The 20851-nt window shown below is 45.1% G+C and overlaps 1 protein-coding gene across 2 annotated transcripts in view; it reads left to right on the top strand.

The window, feature by feature from the left end:
* The window catches only part of ELAVL1 (ELAV like RNA binding protein 1), a 45931-nt gene that overhangs the window by 12982 nt on the left and 12098 nt on the right, over positions 1-20851 (top strand). For both annotated transcript variants that reach the window (XM_064734019.1, XM_064734020.1), the window contains exons 3-5: positions 13846-13949; positions 15313-15466; positions 18558-18783. In XM_064734019.1, the coding sequence (XP_064590089.1) occupies positions 13846-13949; positions 15313-15466; positions 18558-18783 (484 nt within the window). The remainder of the gene's footprint in view (positions 1-13845; positions 13950-15312; positions 15467-18557; positions 18784-20851) is intronic.

Genomic DNA, 20851 nt, shown 5'->3' with positions numbered 1-20851 from the left:
GTTATAAAATGTAGAGAAGCTCCTTGAAGCCTCCAGACTGCCTACCCTTTATCTCACTACTGATGAGCATTACAGGAGGTGAAAGTAGCAGCAAACCAGAGTGTCAGTTCACATTCCTTACCAGGAACTATTGGATTTGTGTACATATGGGTTATAACCATTGATAAAGGTGTGATGTGTGTCTGGTTTGTTGTTTGACACGTGACAGTTCTTTTTCTGCTTTTTTTTTCCTTGTTTTCAGTAGCTGTACAGAGAAACTTGTGCACAGTAGATGAGCATTAGAAGGCTGCAGGGCTCCTCCTGATCATACTGGAGGAATAGAGTGCTGGGCTGTGCATTCCCCAGCTGGTGTAGTGCACTCCTCACTCCTCAGCACTTCCAGCTATGGCTTTGCTTGACTGTGATGAGAGAATCAGTACTGGGGGTCAGCAGGCAAATACTGGATCATTGCTGTGCTGCTCACTGTACTTGTGTTTATGGAGAGTATGTTGGGACATCCAGGATTTTCATAAGAGAATTCCAGCATTCATTGGACACTGTTCTTTCTGTCAGATCTTAACTGAGCCCCAGCCATGCCCTGGGGCTTTGAACCCTAGGGAAATGTTAGAAGGCTGATTCTCACTTCCCAATATAGAATGGCACAGTGTCCAGGCTGCAGTGTAACTTTTCACTGGTGCATCTTCTGGCCTGTCATGATGATTGCTGAGGTCTGTGAGCAGCCATTGACCTGATCCATCAATTAAATCCTCTCTTCCTGGGGCTCAGGAGGCTGAGAGCAAGAAGCCTGGGTTGGTCCAGTAGCCCTGCAGCACTGACTGCAGACACAGCAGGGCCAGACTTGTACTCAGCACTGATTCCCTGTGCAGGGATGTGTGTATGATGTTAAATCTCCACTTCCTTGGAGCAGCTGCCTCGTGCTGGAGATGATCCAACAGAAGAAATCTGTCTTGTGCTGTATTTTGCATGGTCAGTGTTTCACTTTGCTGCAGCATCCAGGTTCTGGGGTCTGGGTTTCCAGCCATTGTGCTGGGCTGGACTCCTCTAACAGGTGAGTTTTTTAAAAACACTCCTCCTTCAGTACCTGTTAATGTAGGAATGCAGAACTCTGGGCCTCTCTGGGGCTGCTGAGTTTCTTGCAGCACAGATGCTTCTGCTCAATAGCTCTAAATTTTCCAGGAGAACCTGGTCATCTCTAGCCTGCTGTCCATGCAGCTGTGCACAGACTGTTAGTCCTTCTGGACCAAACTCTGAAGCTGACAGTCATGTGTGTTTTAGCTTCTCTGTCTTCCCCCTTACTCTGCTGAAGTTTTTATAACTTTCAAACCTGACTGTCCTAAAGCTCTGAAAAGGTAGAATTAAACTGCTTTTTTTTGTGGAATTATTAAAAACAAAAAGCTGCCAAACTCATGTGCTATGGCAGCGCATGGTAATATTAAAAATAATATTCCTTATTGGAATAATTGTGTGAGCTGTGGGATGCTTCCACCTGTGACATTGTATGTAACTGTCCTAAGAGTGCATCAAAACAACCACAAAGCTGTGTTGGGGAGTTTAAACTGGGTATGAGAAAGAGTTTCTTCCCCAGAGGGTGCTGGGCACTGCCCAGGCTCCCCAGGGAATGGTGCCAGGGCTGCCAGAGCTCCCAGGGGTGCTCAGGGTGGGGTTGTTGGGGTGGCTGTGCAGGGACAGGGGTTGGAAGGGCCCCACAAAGACCATCAATCCAACTGAGAATATTCTAGGGTTCTATTCTAGGATTCTGTGAAGCTTTTTCCCCATGTGTTTATGGTCTCAGACTTCTTTGGGGTCTATTTATTGCTCCTGACACCATATCCCCACTCAGAGTCCCTGGTGCCAGGTTGCTGTGCACACCTCATTCTGTGAGGGCTCCTTCTGACAGTGATTGATTTTGGGAAGGAGGCATCCACCTTCCTGAGGGTTCCTGTTCCTTGCCTCACCCCTTCTGCACTGCCTGAGCAGGGAGTGTTTTCCCTCTGGTACTCACGACTGCCTGCTCTGATCTTGCCACTGTTCTAATCTGTCTGTACCTGTCGGCTCCCCAGACATGGCCCCTCTGTGCAGAGGCTGCCAGGGAGGCTTGGCTTTGCTCTGCCCTCTCTGCATGTGCAGTGTCACTGTGGGTTCTGGTGGAGGTCACTCAGGGGATCAGCAGCTGGCGAGTGAAGGGATCTCTCCACTGCTGCTGGCAGGTGTGGAGCAGAAGGGACATTTTGGGGTGACTTGTTAAGGTTTTATGCAGGAATTTGGGGTCCATCTCAAACATTGCTGTAGTGATGGCTCACTCTCTGCAGGTGTGCCTGGGACATGTTTCTTACAGGACCAAAAGCAATCACTTTCACATAGTTGCAATTCCTCAGGAATGGACATAAAGCTTTACCCTTTCCCTGCCTTTTTCTTCTCATGTCTTCTCTCAGACATGAAGACTCGTTCTCAGAAATTACACAACTAAAAGAGATGAGTGTCCTTGTCTCTGTGAGCTTTTCAAGCAGAAAGGGGAGGAGGATTTTACTGCCCAGCTGTCAGGTGCTGCAGGGTGGTGAGTGGCTCAAGTTCATGTGACAGGGCAACTACTCATTACACCAGTGCTGTGAACTCAGTCTAGAAATGGAATTCTGAAGTGTTCTTGTTTGTGGAAAATACTTAAGTATTCTCTTTGACTGAAATAGTTTCCTTTTGCATGCAAAACACCCATGAAATTGTTTATGCAGGTTTGCTGTTAACTGTGGAATTGGAATGCATCATTACCTCTGGATTTTTTTTTTCTAGCTCTTTAATCACATTTGGTGGTATGTGATTTCTCTAAATGTGCATTCAAGAATGCCTTGTGGCAATGGTTAACTTAATGAGAAGTGCAAATGGTTTGCAGACAAATTGCCCAAATACTGGAAATGTGAACACCAGCTTTGCCAGCTCCACTTAATTCCTTTTGTCATAAAGGTGGCCACATAAACTGCCTCAGAGGTAGTAACTGAGTTCTCTCAAGGGTATAGGAATACAATTAACCTAAATCAGAGAATTCTGGAATATCCTGGATTGGAAGGGACCCTCAGGGATCATTGATCCCAGCCCTGTCCCTGCCCAGCCACCCCAACAGCCCCACCCTGAGCACCCTGGGAGTGCTGGTCTGGGTTGGGAGAGACCTTAGGGACCATCTTGTTCCACCTTGCACCAGCCCAGGCTGCTCAGAGCCCTGTCCAGCTCTGGCACCCTGGGCAGCAGCAGCCACTGAGAGTTCAGGTGACACCAGGGGTGACAGACACGACCCCACTGCCTGCACTGCCAGCACAGCCAGCTCCACACAGGCTCAGAGACCGGACAGCCCATGGAACCTGGAATGTCCTCAGTGGGAAGGGACCCTCAGGGATCATTGATCCAGCCCTGTCCCTGCACAGCCACCCCAACACCCCCACCCTGAGCACCCCTGGGAGCTCCTGCAGCTCTGGCAGCCTTGGCACCATTCCCTGGGCAGCCTGGGCAGTGCCCAGCAGCCTCGGGGGGCAGAACCTTGCCCTGAGCTCCATGCCAAGGCCTGGCACAGCTGCAGCCCTTGCTGGGCTCCTGTCCCTGTGCCAGAGCAGAGCTCAGCCCCTGCCCCTGTGCCTGCCCTGGGGAGGAGCTGCAGCCCCAGAGGAGCCTCCCCTCAGTCTCCTGGGCTGCAGCTGAACCAGCCAAGTGCCCTCAGCTGCTCCTCAGCCCCCTTTCCTCCAGACCCTTCCCCATCTTTCTAGCCCTAAAGCTTGCCTGGGTTCTTCTTTCAGAAGGATCAGAGCACAGGCAGTAGAAGCAACAGCTCTGGCCGCAGTTCTTGGGCTCTGGGTCTCAATATTTGGGGCATATCTTGGGTTTTCAGTGGATTTCTGATGCCCTTGTTATGACCCAGAGTGCTGGCTGCTGTCAGGATGGGATTGCTGCAGGACACCTGGACTTGCAGCTGGTTGCTCTGAGCTTTGTCCGGTGTGCTTGACCTAAAGGAGGTTGAAGTTTTTGTTCTGGTTGACCCCTGCTTGGGAACAGTCAAGCACTTGTTTAGGTGTTTCTGAAGCCAGGTCTGTGTACCAGTCTGGCCTAGAGCAGAGCTTCCAGAGCACTGTGAGCAGGGACTGGGCACTCTGCTGTGCTTAGCCCATGTGCACTCGGGACTGCTGGTGGTGTGCTGTGGTCTCCAGCAGTTGTGGCAGCACCTGTTCCTGGAACAGCAGAGGCCTTGGCAAAAGAAAAGCTGCCTTTGCTGGAAAGGATGGTGGAGCTGTGCAGGGAGTGCCTGGGGCCTCTCACTCAGGCTGGGCAGATGTGTTCTCAGTGAGGAGGAGCTGTGTCACCAGGTGAAGGGCCTTTGAAAACCAGTCCTTGAGTTTGGGGTTCATCAGCAGCTGGAGGGGAGCCTCTGGTGAAGCTCCAAAGGTTTGCCATGCAGGGTTCTGTTATGTTGGTCAGTGAGCTGGCTGATGGCTCTGTGTGCCCTGGGGTGTGCAGTGATGCCACCCTGGGGGCAGTGCCTGGGCACTGCTGGTGGTGCTCCCGCTCACAGGGACCCTCAGTGTTCCCTGGGAGCTTTGAGGCAGGGCTGGCACAGCAGGCAGGGACTCCCTGCAGGTTTGGAGTGTCCTTCCACTGTCTGGACTCACTGGGAGGGTTAAATACAACCCTCCTTACCATGCAAGTCACAAAGGCCAAGAGAACTGTACAGACCATTCCATGGCTCTGCTTCCTTTGCTCTTTTTTTTTTTTTTTCCCTTATGAAGCCATTCAAACGAGCTATGTAGCAACATCTTTGGTTGTGTTCTAATAATTTTCAACATGCTTTTAGTGGGAATTATTTTTCTACATCTTAAAATACTGTCATTTTCTTCCAATGGAGCAGCTGCAGTGTAAAAGTTGGGTTCAGCTCAGCCTGTGACTGGGGTGACAGCACTTGCTGAAGCTTTTGTACTGTAATGTTTGCAGCTGAAGAAGTGTTGTTATTTGAAAGTTGAAGTCTCTTCCTCAAGAGAAGGACGAAGTGAATTTTTGAGCCCACAGCATTTTGAACAGTCAGATTTTTTTGTTCCAACAACAGGTGAACAAATTTGGTGCTGTTTAAAGAAATGAGATCTTCCTCCAAAAAAACAAGCCTGTGGTATTTCTGTACAGTTTTGGGCCTGGTGTTTTCTGTTTTCTTTTCACTTCACAGAATCTTGGATGGTGGCAGTTCATCTGGAAAAGGAACCCTGAAGCAACTGAAATTAAATCTCAATAGAGAAATGTTCTGAAACTGAGAGAAAGGAAAAAATAAAAAAAGAACATATAGAAATGATAATTATGCAGAGGGGCTTTGTGAAATAAAATTAATTACTAGAAAGCCCCCACCCTTTTGTTTTCAGGATTTAAAGCTGTTATGGTTGAATTTTTGCAGTATTGTGGAGATGGTGAGATCCCTGTGAGCTCTCTGAACCAGGGTTGACAACAAACTTTTCTCAAGTTAGCTTTGTAGCTGTTGACTTTTTCCCAAAGAGGTATCTGAGTTGTTTGTATTCATCTTTGTTTCAAGGCAAATATCACTGATTTTACGCAAGAAGGAGAGGAAGCTTTATTTGTAATTTGTAATGTTTTTCTGAATTGTTTTGAAGGTCAGACTTTCCAAACCAGCTAAATGTGCTTTTGCCCTTAAACTTTTATAAATGAGACTCTTCATTGTTGAGCTGTGAACCGAAACAGGGATTGTGTGCTAAAGCCAGGGGAGGCAGTGGGGACACATTTTGGATTGGAAAGTCATTATCAATATAAGTAGATATTTCTTTGTTTCCTTGCTAGGAAGGAAACAGTTCCTCTCTGTTGCCATCAAGTGTCTGTTCAGTAAGATGTGCTGCTGTGAAGCCTTGAGCACAAGTGGGAATTGGCTTAGTGTGCAGTGTGGGTCTCAGTCACAGGAGCTGCCACAAAGCTGGGTTCAGGTCCTGTAGAAGGAGGATCCTGAGCTGCTGCACAGGCTAACAGAAAAGGGTGAAACATTGTGGAAATGCTGAAATACAAGCCTAAACGTTCAGCTCTGTACTCTGTGTAGGTGGAGCAGGTGCAGTGATTGCCCTGAGGTGCTGGAGTGACTGACCCAGCCCTGCAGGAGCACAGGGCTCCCCAGGGCTCCCCAGGTTAGGCACAGCCCTGGGCTGTTTGCCCCCAGCCTGACACACACAGGACTCTGGGGGGTTTCAGGGACTGAATTGTGGGAATTGGAAAAACAGAAACTTCCACAGACACTGAAAGATTTGATCTGCAGCCTTGGGAGAAGCTGGGATTGATGTAAAAACACAATACACAGACATTAAGCAGAAAAATAATAAACTTATGTTTCTGTAGTTATGCCTTAAGTAAATGAGAAACTGTACTGGGTAAGATAGTGAAGGGTTTATAATGTAGGGGTGTGGTTGTATAGAGTAAGCTAAAAGTTTAGAAGTTATAATAGAAGCATATGTGTATATGTGTGATAATAGCCCATTGGATAAAAGTATGCACAGTGCAGCAGAGGTAAGTAAAGGTGATAGCTTAGAAAAGCAAAATAAACCCTGTGGCAACTGTCTATTGGTTTAAAAAGTTATATATTGTCTTGTAACAAAGAACTTGTGACTACTTTGAGCTGTGGTCGACTGCCTGCTCCTCTAAAATCTCAGCCTCTAAGACTGATGTTTATCTGAGCAATAAATTGTTCTTAGCCTGACAATGGTCCCATCCCTTCATTAAAAGTAGCAAAAATGATACCAAATGATAGTTTTGGGCAGCATTTATGACTTAACTGGAGATGAGGCAGATGAAAGTGTTTCAGAATGATTAACTGTTGCTTCAACAAATTCTTTGGGTAAACAAAAAATATTTGCTTCCATTTGACGGAATATTTTTGTTAGGCAAAGTAAAAGTGAAATTTACTTTTAACTGCTTCAATACCTGCACTGAAGCTTCTGTACTCAGTTCTGTCTCCAGCAGTGTGTTTGTGTGTTTTTTGGAACCACTGTGTTCACCACAGCACAAATGGTTGTGTCAGAGACAGCAGCTGCTCAGTGATGGGGCAGGTGAGAGGACATCCCTGAACTGTGGGCGACTGGATAAGAGAAATTTTGGTTCAAACTATGGGTCTTAGGTACAGCTTCATATGTTTCCAGAGTAGCTGAGATGCATAATCTATACCATTAATGAAGGATTGAGTGCAAGGCTGGAGCCCCTCTGCTCTGAGCCAGCCTGGCACAGCTGGGCCTGCTCACCTGGACAGGAGAAGGCTCCAGGGACACCTCAGAGCCCCTTGTGGGGCCTGCAGGGGCTCCAGGAGAGCTGCAGAGGGACTGGGGACAAGGCCTGCAGGGACAGGACACAGGGAATGGCTCCCACTGCCACAGGGCAGGGCTGGATGGGAGATTGGGAATCAGGAATTGTGGAATCCATCCCTGGAATGGATTTCCCAGAGCAGCTGGGGCTGCCCCTGGATCCCTGGCAGTGCCCAAGGCCAGGCTGGACAGGGCTGGGAGTAACCTGCAATACTTCAAGGTGTCCCTGCCCATGGCAGGAGTTGGAATGAAATTGTCTCTAAGGTCCCTCCCAACCCAAACGACTCAATAATTCCATAATTTCCTGTATTTAAAAAAACATATTATGAGTTATATGCTTGAAGTTATTCTGCTTATTACTATCTAGTTTGTGATGATGGAATTTGATCAACATAGACATGGAATGGAAAATCATGCCCTTAATTGTTAGTTTTGAAAATTGGTCATTAAATACTTCAGATGTTTGCATACAAATGCAGAAATATGTTTTGACATAAATCCTTCATGAGGCTGCTTTCTTTTTGATTTAAGGACACCTTGCAGTATGAAAACAAAAGCTGCTGAGGATGTACCAAATAGCAGGTCCTTGGCTCCAGAGCCAGGTGTTCTGCCTCGTGGCTGCCCAGGATGATGCCCTGTCGCTGTGGGCACTGCTGGCTCATGCTCCATACCCTGACCCCAGCTCCTTTTCCCTAGAACAGTCTCCAGCCAGTGAGTGTCCAGTCTGTTGTGGCCAGGGTGTTTCTCCCCGTGGTCAGGGCTCTGCATCTGTCCTTGCTCATTCCATTTGGTGTTCTTGGCCTGTCCTCCTGTCAGCCTGACCCTGCAGTCTGGGACAGGTCCCTCCTGGCCTGGTGGCATCTCCAGTCTGGGTGAGTGCACGTTCCCATCACCTCCTCCACACTGTGCATCACGAGGGGAGCTGCAGGTCCCAGCAGAGACCCTGCAAACTCCGCCAGCTCCAGGCACACAATTGAGGGGGAGGGGGAGTGTTTTGTCTCTTTTGAAGATGGATGTGGTGCTTTCCTTCCTTCTTCCAATTTCCTGATCATTGAAAGGTGAAGCAGTTTTGGCAGGGACATGAGCCTGGTGCCTCATCACCATGAAATGGAGCCCATTTCATCCCCCCATGGATTTGACTGGGACCAGTTCACTCAACCAGTCAGTCCCTGGAGTGAAGAGCCTGTCAGACTCTGCAGGTGAGGTGAGGCACAGAAAGCATCAGATCACATATTAAATCTGCTGTCATACTTGCAGCCTTGTGCTGCTGGAACGGCAACAGAATATTTTCTTGTTACCCTTGATATAATTCTTTTGTTTCTTTCCATTCTTTCCAAGTCTGAACTGCATTTGAGCTCTGCCATTCCTCAGACACAGTGGGCAGTGTTTCCAAATTCCTCCTGTTGTAGCTGTTACTCCTTCTATCTCCTGTGCTCTCAGTTTCCCTTGGAGCTCTGCCATGGCTCCCTGCTCAGCCAGGCTGCTCTGCTCCCCCATCTGTGTGTGTTCCTGGCTGCTGGAAGCAGAGGATGCTGTGTGTGTGCTGGGGCTCACTCTGCAGTCAGGGTGCAGTCTCTGCCAGTCCTGCCTTGCTGCACTTCCCTGTCAGAGCCCTCATGGGGAAGTTTGTGCAGGATGGTTGTGGACTGATGTGATTGTGGAGCCCTGGTTGTACAACAGTGTAACTGTGCTAAAGATGCCCACGCAAGGCACATCTGAGCACTTTAAACTGTTCTAGTCCTCAAACAGCTGCTGCTTTGAATTCTGCTGATGCCTGGTATTTTTGTGGTGCTTCTCGATGCATTCACACCTATTTAAGCTCTCTGGGTATCACTCCTGGCAAGGTTTGTAAAGCCAAACAAAAAACTCAAACCCAGCTCACGTCCTCCAAAAACTGATTCCCAGTTCAGAAAACAAGTTCTAAACTAAGTTGCCATCATGCTGAGGTGCACTGACATAACAGGAGCCAGGTTTGATTTTTGGGGTTTCTGTGGAGGACAGGAGGGGAGGATCTGAGTTAGCTGCTCTCAGTGAAGTGTCCGGTGTGTATCAGACTCCTCAGTGAAGCTGGAGGTGTCAGCACTGGGCTGGGAATGAGGAAGGAGCTGGTGACTGAAGCTGTGTGTCTCAGGAGCTGGGAAAGGAAGCAGGGACATGGACAGAAACCCAAGTGATGCTTGGAAAGAAAAGCAGTGCCCTCTCTCCTGAAAGGGCCTTTTATCATGGAAACAAAACTTGATTCTTTCTGCTGAAGGAGTGTAGTATTTGCTTAAAACTAGGTTTGTAGTTACTTTGTTAATTATTTGTGCAGATAAGGACCTACTTGTTGCTCTTTTTTAGCTTTCTCTCTTGAGTGAATTTATATTTATGTATATGCAAACTTTTAAATTGTCCACTAAAATATTTTGAAAACTGTTACATCACCAATTTCTTTTGTGCTGCAGGTTTCTATAGCAGGCAGGGAACATCAGGAGAAAGCAAAACTTCCCTCCTTGCCTGGGGTAAACACTTGACAGCAGTCATAATATTGTGTAAATGCCAATTCCTTATATATTTCCTGTCATCCTCAGCACAGAGGTAGATTGTTCTGTTTTGGAGTAAAATGAGGAAGCAAAGAGCATTCCTGCACGGGCATCTGTGAGGTGGACATGTCCCCTGCAGTGACAGGGCTGCTGTGTGTTGGCCCAGCCTGTGCAGAGATGAACACCAGGCACTGAGAGGGAGGAGATGGCTGAGGCTGGTGCTATTGGGTGTTTTAGAGCAATGTAAGTTAACATATGTTCTCAGTCCTGAATGGATTGGGTTTTTCTAGCACTTAGGGACTGTAAGGGCATGTTATACTACTGTAGTTTAAAGGGGGTAAGTACAGATGAAAAGGGATGGTCTACATTCTAGATTATTGTAGAGAAATACAGGTAAGTGATAGTCTTACCTATTGTCAGGTAAAAGCTATAGACTGTAATATTGGGGTTCAGTACAAACTTACAGTCAAATGCCTGGAGGGAATGTGAGAATGAACCTCTGTGATCCTGCCACTTTCAGAGCCGCCTTCTTTTAGTCAGTGTTTGTTTGGGTAAACTGTTACATCCCTGCCCCCTCACTTCCCAGGATATTTAAATTGTTGGATAAGGAATAGTCACTGAAGAACCTGTATAAAACTGGAAGTGAAAAAGATGCAGAGTTTTGCTCTGACAGAAACAGAAAAGAAGGCCAGACAAAAATGCTACAGTTGCTGTGTTATGGCACTTTGGGGACAGACACTTGGAAGGATGTGTGTGAGGTCCGGGATAGGACTTGTACAGGAACAAGTGGACACAGAATATGTACACCTGAGTTTGTAAAAGGGAAGCCTTGGCAGGATGCTGTAGAATGTGCTTCCAGAGTGCCTGGCAGGCTGCTTTTAGTGTGGGCGTGTGCATGTGTGTGTTAGGGCACAGTTTCTGATTCCAGGACTGGGCCCAGGTCATGAGGTGCCTTTTTACTCCTGGGTGTCCGTGGGTGTTGCAACTCAGGTCTGGTTTATCCTGTGTATAAGTAACTTAAAATTCCTTGTCACTGATCTCAAACCGTGCATGACCACATAACTTGTGTGATGCTTTGGAAGGAAACAAAGGAGTGTGGGCAGCAGGGGAGAGGGGGGATTCTGTCTCTCTGTTCCACTCTGGTGAGACCCCACCTGCAGAGCTGTCTCCAGCCTTGGAGACACCAGCACAGGAAGGACATGGACCTGCTGGGAGTGAGACCAGAGGAGCCACGGAGATGCTGCAAGGGCTGGAGCCCCTCTGGAGCCAGCCTGGCACAGCTGGGCCTGCTCACCTGGACAGGAGAAGGCTCCAGGGACACCTCAGAGCCCCTTTTGGGGCCTGAAGGGGCTCCAGGAGAGCTGCAGAGGGACTGGGGACAAGGCCTGCAGGGACAGGACACAGGGAATGGCTCCCACTGCCACAGGGCAGGGCTGGGTGGGAGATTGGGAATCAGGAATTGTGGAATCCATCCCTGGAATGGATTTCCCAGAGCAGCTGTGGGTGCCCCTGGATCCCTGGCAGTGCCCAAGGCCAGGCTGGACAGGGCTGGGAGTGACCCGGGACAATGGGAGGTGTCCTTGCCTGGGGCAGAGAGTGGGATGAACTTGTCTCTGAGATGCTTTCAAGCCCAGACCATGCCATGATCTACAATTCTGTGCCTGCTGTGTTCTCTGGGAACTTGTTGCAAGGGAAGAACTCTCAGTGTACTGAAGACAACATAATAGATTCATGAGTGGAATCATTTTCTTCTTCACCTGTCAGGAAAACAGTCCCCCAGTCCTCCCCAGTGCAGCATCCATGCAGGCAGTGAGTCCTCCAGGGCTCACTCTGGGTCACACTTAGAGGGATTAGTCTTGTTTGGGGTATGTTTCCCTGGTCTTAAAGGGCCCATTTCCATAATTTTTATTAGGACCTGGTTCTCTTCAGTAATTTGCTGGAATATTCATGTTTATGTGACTTTTGAGACAGACTGAAAATATCCATAAAGCAGCTGTTGCTCTGAGCCTTCAGAGCAGGGCTGGACCTGTGAGAGATGTTGGATCCTTCTCATCATTGCAAAAGTCATTGCCAACTCTCCACCTAGTATCTTTTCCCTCTTAAGCTTACTTTTGTTTTCTTAGTCTGGAGAAATAAGGTGCACAACGTTTTTCTAATTGTTCAATTAGTCATTTTCTGGATCAGAGGTAAATAATCTCAGCAGGTAAGTGGGTGGGAACCAACTGTATTTGATGTCAGTGACTGACCACAATAAAACAAAAGGAATGTTATAAAGGAATCACAGCAATCATGCTGTGGGTACATGTTGGACACATTGATCAGAATTTTGCAGCTGTTGTCTGTAGGTCTCCAGAGGATGGAGTTAAATCCTGCTTGGCTGGCACAGAGCAGTTTGCCATTAGTTGTGTTCTGTGTCTGGTGTCACAGAGGCTGATTTGGAGCTGCTTTAACACCAGGTCTCTAAGGGAACAGGATGTTGTTTCTGTGTGAGGTTGAACACAGGGGATCTGGCTTCTCGAAGAGTTTTAGCAGAAGGCAGAAATTACCTGTGAGTGTTTATACAAAGGGTGTATTAGACAGCAGGCTCTGGCATTGTGTGGGTTCAGCTGAGTTACTGCTGGATTGGCTTTCACAGGGAAGCAGCCAAAGGCAGAGGCTGTGCCAGGAGCTGTGCAGCTCTGCAGCCAGTCTGTTGGCATGAGAACACTGAGGGTTATTTGGGCCTTCCTTCCATTCCCTTGTGGATTTTACACTTGCAATCTCGATGTCTCAGCAGACTGGGCATCCTTTTTTCTGTATCTGAAGTTAATCTACAGTTCTCTTGCAGCCTTTTTCTTCATTTCCTCTGACATTTGTGCCACGATATCATCACTGGACACCCATGTCTGTATTTGGTGTTCTGGAATGTCAGAAAAGCATAAGGAAACTTCCTTGTCAGCTAAGACCATTGCAGAGCCATGCAGTGTGATTAAAAAGGGCTATTTCACCTCAAAATCCTTTACCATAACAATTAGCTTTGTCTTCTAGTGTCCTTAAGCCTCACAATAGAACTTAATAACTTAAAAGCAGCATATTGTTAGAGGAAAATAACACATTTTCCTATGCATGCTTGCAATTTTCTTTAGAAAATCCCACAGATCTGACAGAGACAAGGAGAAGCTGGCTAAAAGAGGTGTGTCTTGGGTTGAATTGCAGCTTTTTTATTGTTCTAAGACAGTCTTGAAAGTATTTTAGTTATTTTTAGGCCTACACTGATAAGAACCTGTAATTCTTGGGAAATTGCAACCCAAAATTATCTTAGTATGTAATGTTATAATTGATAGTAGCAATTGTGGAGATTGGAGGTAAAAGCAAAACATGTAAGTATCCAAAGAAATATCCTTTTCTTTAAATATTTTAAGGATTTTTATTATTAATATAAAATTATTTCTTTAAGAGTAAATTTAATTAAGATAACAGTACATGGATTGTCTGCTTTAATGAGAATTTTTCACTCTTCACTGTGATGCTGTGTTTGGGAAACTGGCTGCTTGTTAGCTGTATTAATGAAGGATTGGAAACTTCTTGTCCCCGGGGTGGAGGTTGGAATAGCCAAAGAAATCACGAGGGTCTCATTTGACACCTGACAGTTCATCCATTGACATTTTCTCACTTTGTGCTCTCTATCCACAAGACTTTGTACTGATGGACTTGGTCAAGTCACTGCCTTTGTTCCACACCCATGAAGTTTGCAAGACTGGTCAGAGTTGGTGTTTTAGCCCTAAATTTCTTCCTGTTAAAGGGTGCTCTGTCCAGTGCCTGCTGTCTGTGAAGGCAGAGAGACGTCCAGAGTGGAAATAAAAGACTCTGAATTACTCATGATGTGTGCCAGCCTTGGGAAACCTCCTTGGCTCACTGTAATATTTGCTGTGTGGATTGTGTATGTTAAATTCACTTCTTGTTTGCATTTCCTTTCAATTTAGTAGTGATAACATAATTTTGTTAGGATTAATTTTAAAAAATGTTCTTCCCTTTAGGACACAGCTTAGGCTACGGCTTCGTGAACTACGTAACTGCAAAAGATGCTGAAAGAGCAATAAACACACTGAATGGCCTCAGACTTCAGTCAAAAACTATCAAGGTAGGAGCTCTTCAGTTGTCTGTGAAAACAGCATTGTAATAAACTTTATTCTGATGGTAAAGTTTGTGTGCTCCCAGCTGCAGCAAGCATGGATCTGGGAGGAGAATAGTGAAGTGTTTTGAAACAGCTTAGTATTTGAAGGTTTCCTTTCTTTATATTCCCACCATTTTTACAGCAGTAGAGGGACCATTATAGATGGTTGCCAGGTGTTTAACTCATGCACATCTTAGATGCTTCATAATATTTATTGTACATCTTGTTAGTACACGTGCAAACAACAACCTGTGGTAGGGCTCACTCCTGCTTAGGTGAGTTATGCAGCTTTCTCCAGTAGTAGAAATTAGAAAACTGCGCCCTACTCATGCCATATTTTCATGAAGTTTGGAGAATATACTGACAGTTCCTGATGTGAGCTGTGGCAGGGCCAGTGGCTGAGTCAGAACTCAGGATTCTTGGCGTGGCAGAAGTGTTTGCTGGGAGCATTGGTGTTGGTGTGTTGCTGTCTCCTTCCAGCAATGCTAATATAGTTGTTGTCCCTTGGGTTAGCCCAAAATGAGTGGCATTATGTAGGGACATGCCCTTTTTCCTGTTGTTTGATTGATTTTCCCCTACTCCCTCGGTTCCATTCTTTTTAACTCCAGTAAAAACGCATGTGTTGGTGTGAAAAATGCATGTATTTTATGATTGGCTTTTCGCAAATATTAAAATGAATATTATATGTGTTGTGTTAGAAAGCAATGCTGTATTAATTTTCTTTACTGTGTTAAATATAGTTTTAGGTTATAAAAATTGTTAAAATAGAAACTATGCTATGTAAGATGCTTTGTTTAAAAGAAAGGACTTGCAGCGAGATAGCAGCCACAGGACACCTAAATCTTTTAGAGAAAGGAAATTTATTGCTCTCTTATCAGAAGAAACCAACTTCTTCCCACCTTGAAGGCGCTATTAGGATTAGAGGGAAGAAGTTGACACTGACCAGACAGAATCCTGTGTTTGAATAGAATTTATGCATCATGTATGAAGTGTATGAATATGCAACAGGCTGTTGTTCTTAAGGGTTAGTCCTTTGTTAATGTGGGTCCTTTTTCGGGCTCGTGATGCCCAGAAAAAGGTACCCGGACGTCCGTAACTTTGTATTTATTGTCTCATATTGTCCTAATTCAGTTTGTCCAAATTGTTATTACTCTAATTGTGTTACTATTATTTTTAACCATTTTATTGCTATTAAACTTTTAAAAATTTTAAAAACAAGTGATTGGCGTTTTTCACAGTTGGTAATGGGGAAATTAATTAAATTGGCTCATGACAATAAATTGATCTTCCCTGTTAATAGGCTGAACATGTGTTTTTATTTCTTTCCAAGGTTTCCTATGCCCGCCCAAGCTCTGAAGTTATCAAGGATGCTAATCTGTACATCAGTGGCCTGCCCCGCTCCATGACACAGAAGGATGTAGAAGATATGTTCTCCCGCTTTGGGCGCATCATCAACTCACGCGTGCTCGTGGATCAAACCACAGGTGAGCTCTGGGGCCTTGGCTGTGGGAAACTGGAGTGGACAGCATGTGTTTGGTGTTTTCTGAGACTGGCAGTACCTAAACTTCAGTAAATTAGACTTCCACAAGTTAATCATGACATCTGCTGTCAACTGGTGATAGAATTTTGACAGGATATCCATGTTCAGTGATTTTTTTTTAAACACAGAATGACTCAACATTGCCTTTTCCAGTTTACAGCCCAAACCTCAGACCTTGTTAAAATAGGATTATTGTAATTTTAGCAGCTACTGATTTGCCAAATTACTTTCTTGCTCTGATGCTGGCACTGCAATGCACTGTGTTTCTGGGCCATGTGTGTAACCTGGAGTGCTGACCTTACTTTGACTTTACACACGTGCAGCTCTTATCCACTGGTCAATTCCAGGCCATAGTTAGAGATTTAAAGCAAAACAAAAATGTGTTTTGTCTTTTGTACCAGCCTGGAACTCACTCAATTTTCTTATATTTTAAACCATGTGAGATGTCTTACAGGCTTCTGTGGTTACTGCTAAGCAAGGGAATTAATCTCCTACACTTAGTACTGCCCTGAAAGTTCTAAATGTATTTTGTGTATTAAAAAAAGAAAACAAAAGAAAGAAAAAAAAAAAAAAGGAGAGAAGCCACTTACTTAGGGACTTGGCTCAGGGGAGACCAAAGTTAAGGTTTTCTTTGTGATGACAGTTGTGACTCTGTTACAGTGTTTTCAGTTTTCAGAGTTTTAAGTTCTTACCCTATTATTTCAGACAGTATAACTGTCTGGCTTATCCTGTCACCCAGCTGTTCTGTGGTTTTACTGGTAGCCCATATGTCATGTATTAATCTGGAGAGCGCTTTTACAGATACACTTTTTTATTGATTATGCATCTGGTGTATTGGAATAGAAGACAATCCAGTTCTAGCAATTCCACATTTAACATTTATAACTGAGATGTGCATTTATACACTTCAGTTCAGAAGCAGCTTTCCTGCTCTGTGAGGACTCTGCTGTAGTTTGGAGTGGGCCTCCAGCAGCTCCTGGTGGGCTCAGTCTGAGTGCAGGTGAGATCTGCAGGGCTGTGTCCCCATCAGAGCCACCTCCTGGTCCAGGCACCACTTGCAGGTGTTTGGTCAGATGGTGCTGCAAATGTGACTGTGCATCAGAGAAACCTGAGGTGGCTTGGTGAGATCAGGGGACTGACATGACATGGTTGAGTAAGGAAAATCCCATCCTGCCTGGAGAATATTATTTGTTTTGACCAGCTCTGATACCTGCATGGCCCTGTCCCTAGAGCTGGTTATCTAGGATGCAGCTGTAGTGAGAAGCAAGAGACTTGGGGAGCACAGCAAACTTAGTAATGCAAGTCTCAAAACTAGTCATCCCTCTCTGGCAATCTCTGGGATCTGGAGAGTGTCTGGATTTGACAGAGCTGTAAAATGAGATGACAGAAGTTATACAAATAAAATCTCCCCAAGAATAATACAGTTTTCATGAGTGTGCTGAGGCCTGATGCTGTGTAATTGAGCTCAGAACACACCAGCTGCTTTCCCATAGCCTTAATAAGGCATTGACTGAGGAGTGGGTTCTGTTGCATCTCACAGTTAATGCCTGCAGAGCCTGGCTTGCCATCCCACCAGGAATGTGGCTATGCCTTGGCTTTAAGCCTGCCTCTCATATCTCGATCTGCTCCCACTTCAGACAGGTTTTAATTTGTACTTAGCTGTACCTTCTCACAGAGATGGTACTCCAGCTCTTGAAAATTACTCTGTTTGAAAATACACTTTCTAAAATATTTATATTTTAAACGAATGCTTTGAGAAGCACTAGGATGAGCAGCCTGAAAGTGGAAGAGTCACAGTAAGCTGAGCTCTGAGATAGCCTTGCTGAGTTCTGAGTGGTGCTGCTGCCCTGGGCCTTCCCCTGGCACGGGGGCTGATCTCAGTGTACCTGAGCACACAGGGCTGGCAGCTGTACTCTGTGAGCCCGTGTGTTGTTATTTGTCAAAAGGCAATCACACCTTGTTTGCTTCAGGCCCAGATCTTGACATGTTGCATTTCCTTCTGTGAAACAGACAAAATGATCTTCAACTGTTACCAACAACAGTTTATGATTTTGTGGTTTATGATAAGATTAACTTCTGTATCTGGCTTTGAAGATGTTCCTGGGTGGATGTGAAGAAAACAAAGTATCTGATATGTCCCATTCTGAAACAGAGTTATTGAAGTCCTACATTTACAGTCCTGGCCACAATACCTCCTTTGGAATGGCATTTAAACAAAATGTGCCCTTTTAGCTTCACTGTGATAAACCGTGTTTTCAGCCTATGGTCAAGTCACAGATAAGAAGCAAGGGGAGGAGAGGAGAGCTCACAAGGCAGAACTTGTACCTCAGTCAGAAGGAAACAGCATCCAGGGACTGGGACTAGGAAAAAAAAATACACAAATTTTTAACAGCTGTGATATTGGTTCAGTCCAGCTACCAAGAGGTAATTCTTCATTGATTTTAATGAATAAAAATAATCTATGTGCCAGCTGGAAATAGTGTATGGTGAAATTCTGATCTCTCCATTAAAAAAGGTGGACGTCCTTTATTATAGTCAGACATTTGTTCCCTCAACTCTGAACCTGAATGTGTTTCTAGCATGGAAAAATGAAAACATTTGCAAAAATGTTTAAATTCTGTGTTTGCAGATGCTCTTTAGTGATAAAGTAATTGAAACTAAGGGGTTTGGGTTTGTTTTTAACCATCTGGAGTTAATTCCTTTTTTTTTTACTTAATTTAAAATGTTGAGTTTTTTGTAAATGGAAATGTTTGTTGATGATGAATATAATGGAATTCTACCACAAATTTTTAAGTGTTTAGTCACTGTGGTTGTTATAGCTGAAATGAGTGTGCTAATTTGTCTTTGGTTTCTTAATTTTGTACTTTATCCTCCAGCTGCTGAAGAAATATAAATGTAGAGAACTTGAAAGCTGTGACCATAGAAATACTAAACTTTTTTGGGTTTTGTTTTCAAAGTTATTTTGAGTTTATCCTGAACTTCAATTTTTTGTTTGTTTGTTTGTTTGTTTGTTTTTTTATTGGTTTGGTTACAAGGTTTGTCCAGAGGGGTCGCATTTATCCGGTTTGACAAAAGGTCAGAAGCAGAAGAGGCAATTACAAATTTCAATGGTCACAAACCCCCAGGTTCCTCCGAGCCCATTACAGTGAAGTTTGCAGCCAACCCTAACCAGAACAAAAATGTGGCACTGTTGTCGCAGCTGTGTCATTCACCAGCTAGACGGTTTGGAGGGCCAGTGCATCACCAGGCACAGAGATTCAGGTAGGTTAGGAGGAATAAATGCATTTAAGGCTTGCTCCTGTTCCCGTGGTGGTGTGGGGAGCTGTGCCCCCACAGCTGGGCAGTGGTACCTTCACTGCAGCATGTGTGAATGAATACATAGTGCACTATGTGTCCTCAGTGTTATGTAAAGAAACTGTTGCATTAAAATATGGTTAAAGAAAAATCTTATTTGTAAAATTTATATTGAAGTTAGTGTTTAAAGGTACCTGCACTCTGGTGTCTGTTTCCACTACTGGATTTCAGTGAGGGGACAGCAGCAGCAGGTTCCAGGTGGGTGTTGGTAGGTGCTGTCTCAACAGATCCCCGTTCTGTGGTTTATATATCTGAACACAAATAGAATTTGGCAACTTAATTAAAGCTCTGAATGGTTGGTTCCAGCAGGGAGGTGTTACAATAAGAGAGGGAAATTTCATTTCTGATGAGGAGGTTCTGTGGGATTCCTTCCTGCATTGCAACCTGTGCAGGATTCTGCCTTCCCTCGAGGCCTCAAGAGTTTACTGATGGGAATATTGAGCAGTTGCAGCTTCCTGTCTGCTTCCAGGGCTATGGAAGACACTGTGCTTTGCCACAGAAAATTGCTTTGGTTGCTTTGAGTATGATTTGCTTGAATTGGAAGTGCCTTGGGTGTTCATGGAGGAAGCTGATGGTTGGAGGGTGGTCTGGAAAATGCAGTGTATTGACTGTCTTGCAGAGAAGCAATAGGCTTTGAGATATATATGTTTCTGAAAGTAGTGCTTCCCTGTTGAGAATTTTCTCCTTTTTTTTTTGTTTTATGTTCTACTGTAAGGGATCCAATCAGCTCAGTAAAGTTGGACTAAAATCTCAGCCACCTTTTAGCTGTGCTGCTGTTCCAGTGTTGCTGTCTCCTGTCCACAGTGCTGTAGCTCAGCATTTTGAGCACAGCTCTGTGTCATGGGTCTCCAGAGAAAATTTGTACTTTGTAGTCAGTTGTGGTTTTATACTGAGAGTGGTTGAACAGTTTGTCCAAGGAGACAGTGAAGTTTCTGTCCTTGGAGATGCTGAAACCTGGCTAGAGTTGATACCAGAAGGGTTCATCTGATTTCTACTGTGCCTGTGGAGTTTTAGCAGGAAACAGAGTATGCAGGATCTGCTTTCTCAGCAAGGGTGGTTGGAAGATAAGGGGAAGACATCTGGCTTAGGGATGCAGCCACAGCCAAAACAGGGACTGAACCTGGGAAACTGGGGAGAGCTTTATGGCAATGAGCAAAATGTGCACGTGGTGACTGTATGTAAGCAACACACTTGTAGGAGATCACGTGCACACAGGGTGGAGTTATCCCCGGTGCAGCCAGGCCTGTAATGAGTGATGAATGCCCTTCTGAACACTACATTGGCATTAAGGAGTTTTACTTGACTGATTTCTGGTGAGTTTTGGTGACAGGATGAGCAGCCTGCTCCAGGTGCCTTGCTTTGAGCAGGGGGTTTATTAGAGGATTTCCAAAGGTTCCTGCCAGCCTCAGTTGTTCCCCAGTTCTCTTCAGCTGCAGCCCAGGGAAGTCAGCTGAGGCAGCTCCTCGTTTCCCTGAAGCAGTCACCCAGATCTGCACACCAAACCTCCTGAGCCACGCTGAGGAATGAAATTCTGCCTTGTTTGCATTTAGGTGAATTATTAAAAAATCAACACACCTGCCCTTTGTCTCGGCCAGGGTTTCAGTGTGTCCAGATCCTACTCAAATCTTTTTCATTCTTAACGTTCTTAATTTACTTGGACATTTTCATCATCGTTCTTCCCCCTAAAATCAAAATGCCAGGATCGAAATGCATCAGAATAAGGAGTGCAAATAATATTCACACCCATAATTAATACTTTTAATTCAGTCCTGTAATGATCACTCAGAAACAATAAAAACTATTAATGTATTTATATTAAGAGTTGGTGGTGAAACTAAATTTTAATAACCAGTTTGTTCATTATTCTCTTAATTTACCATTTAGAGCAGCATTAATGTCAGTTGTGTGCATTTCATAGAATCACAGACTAGTTTTGGTTGGAAGGGACCTTAAAGCTCATCTCATCCCACTCCTG

The sequence above is a fragment of the Zonotrichia leucophrys genome, chromosome 28 (assembly GCF_028769735.1).
Source record: "Zonotrichia leucophrys gambelii isolate GWCS_2022_RI chromosome 28, RI_Zleu_2.0, whole genome shotgun sequence".
Classification (NCBI taxonomy): Eukaryota; Metazoa; Chordata; class Aves; order Passeriformes; family Passerellidae; genus Zonotrichia; species Zonotrichia leucophrys.
The sequence above is the reverse complement of the archived record's forward strand: the minus strand, read 5'-3'. Positions and strand labels throughout refer to the sequence as shown.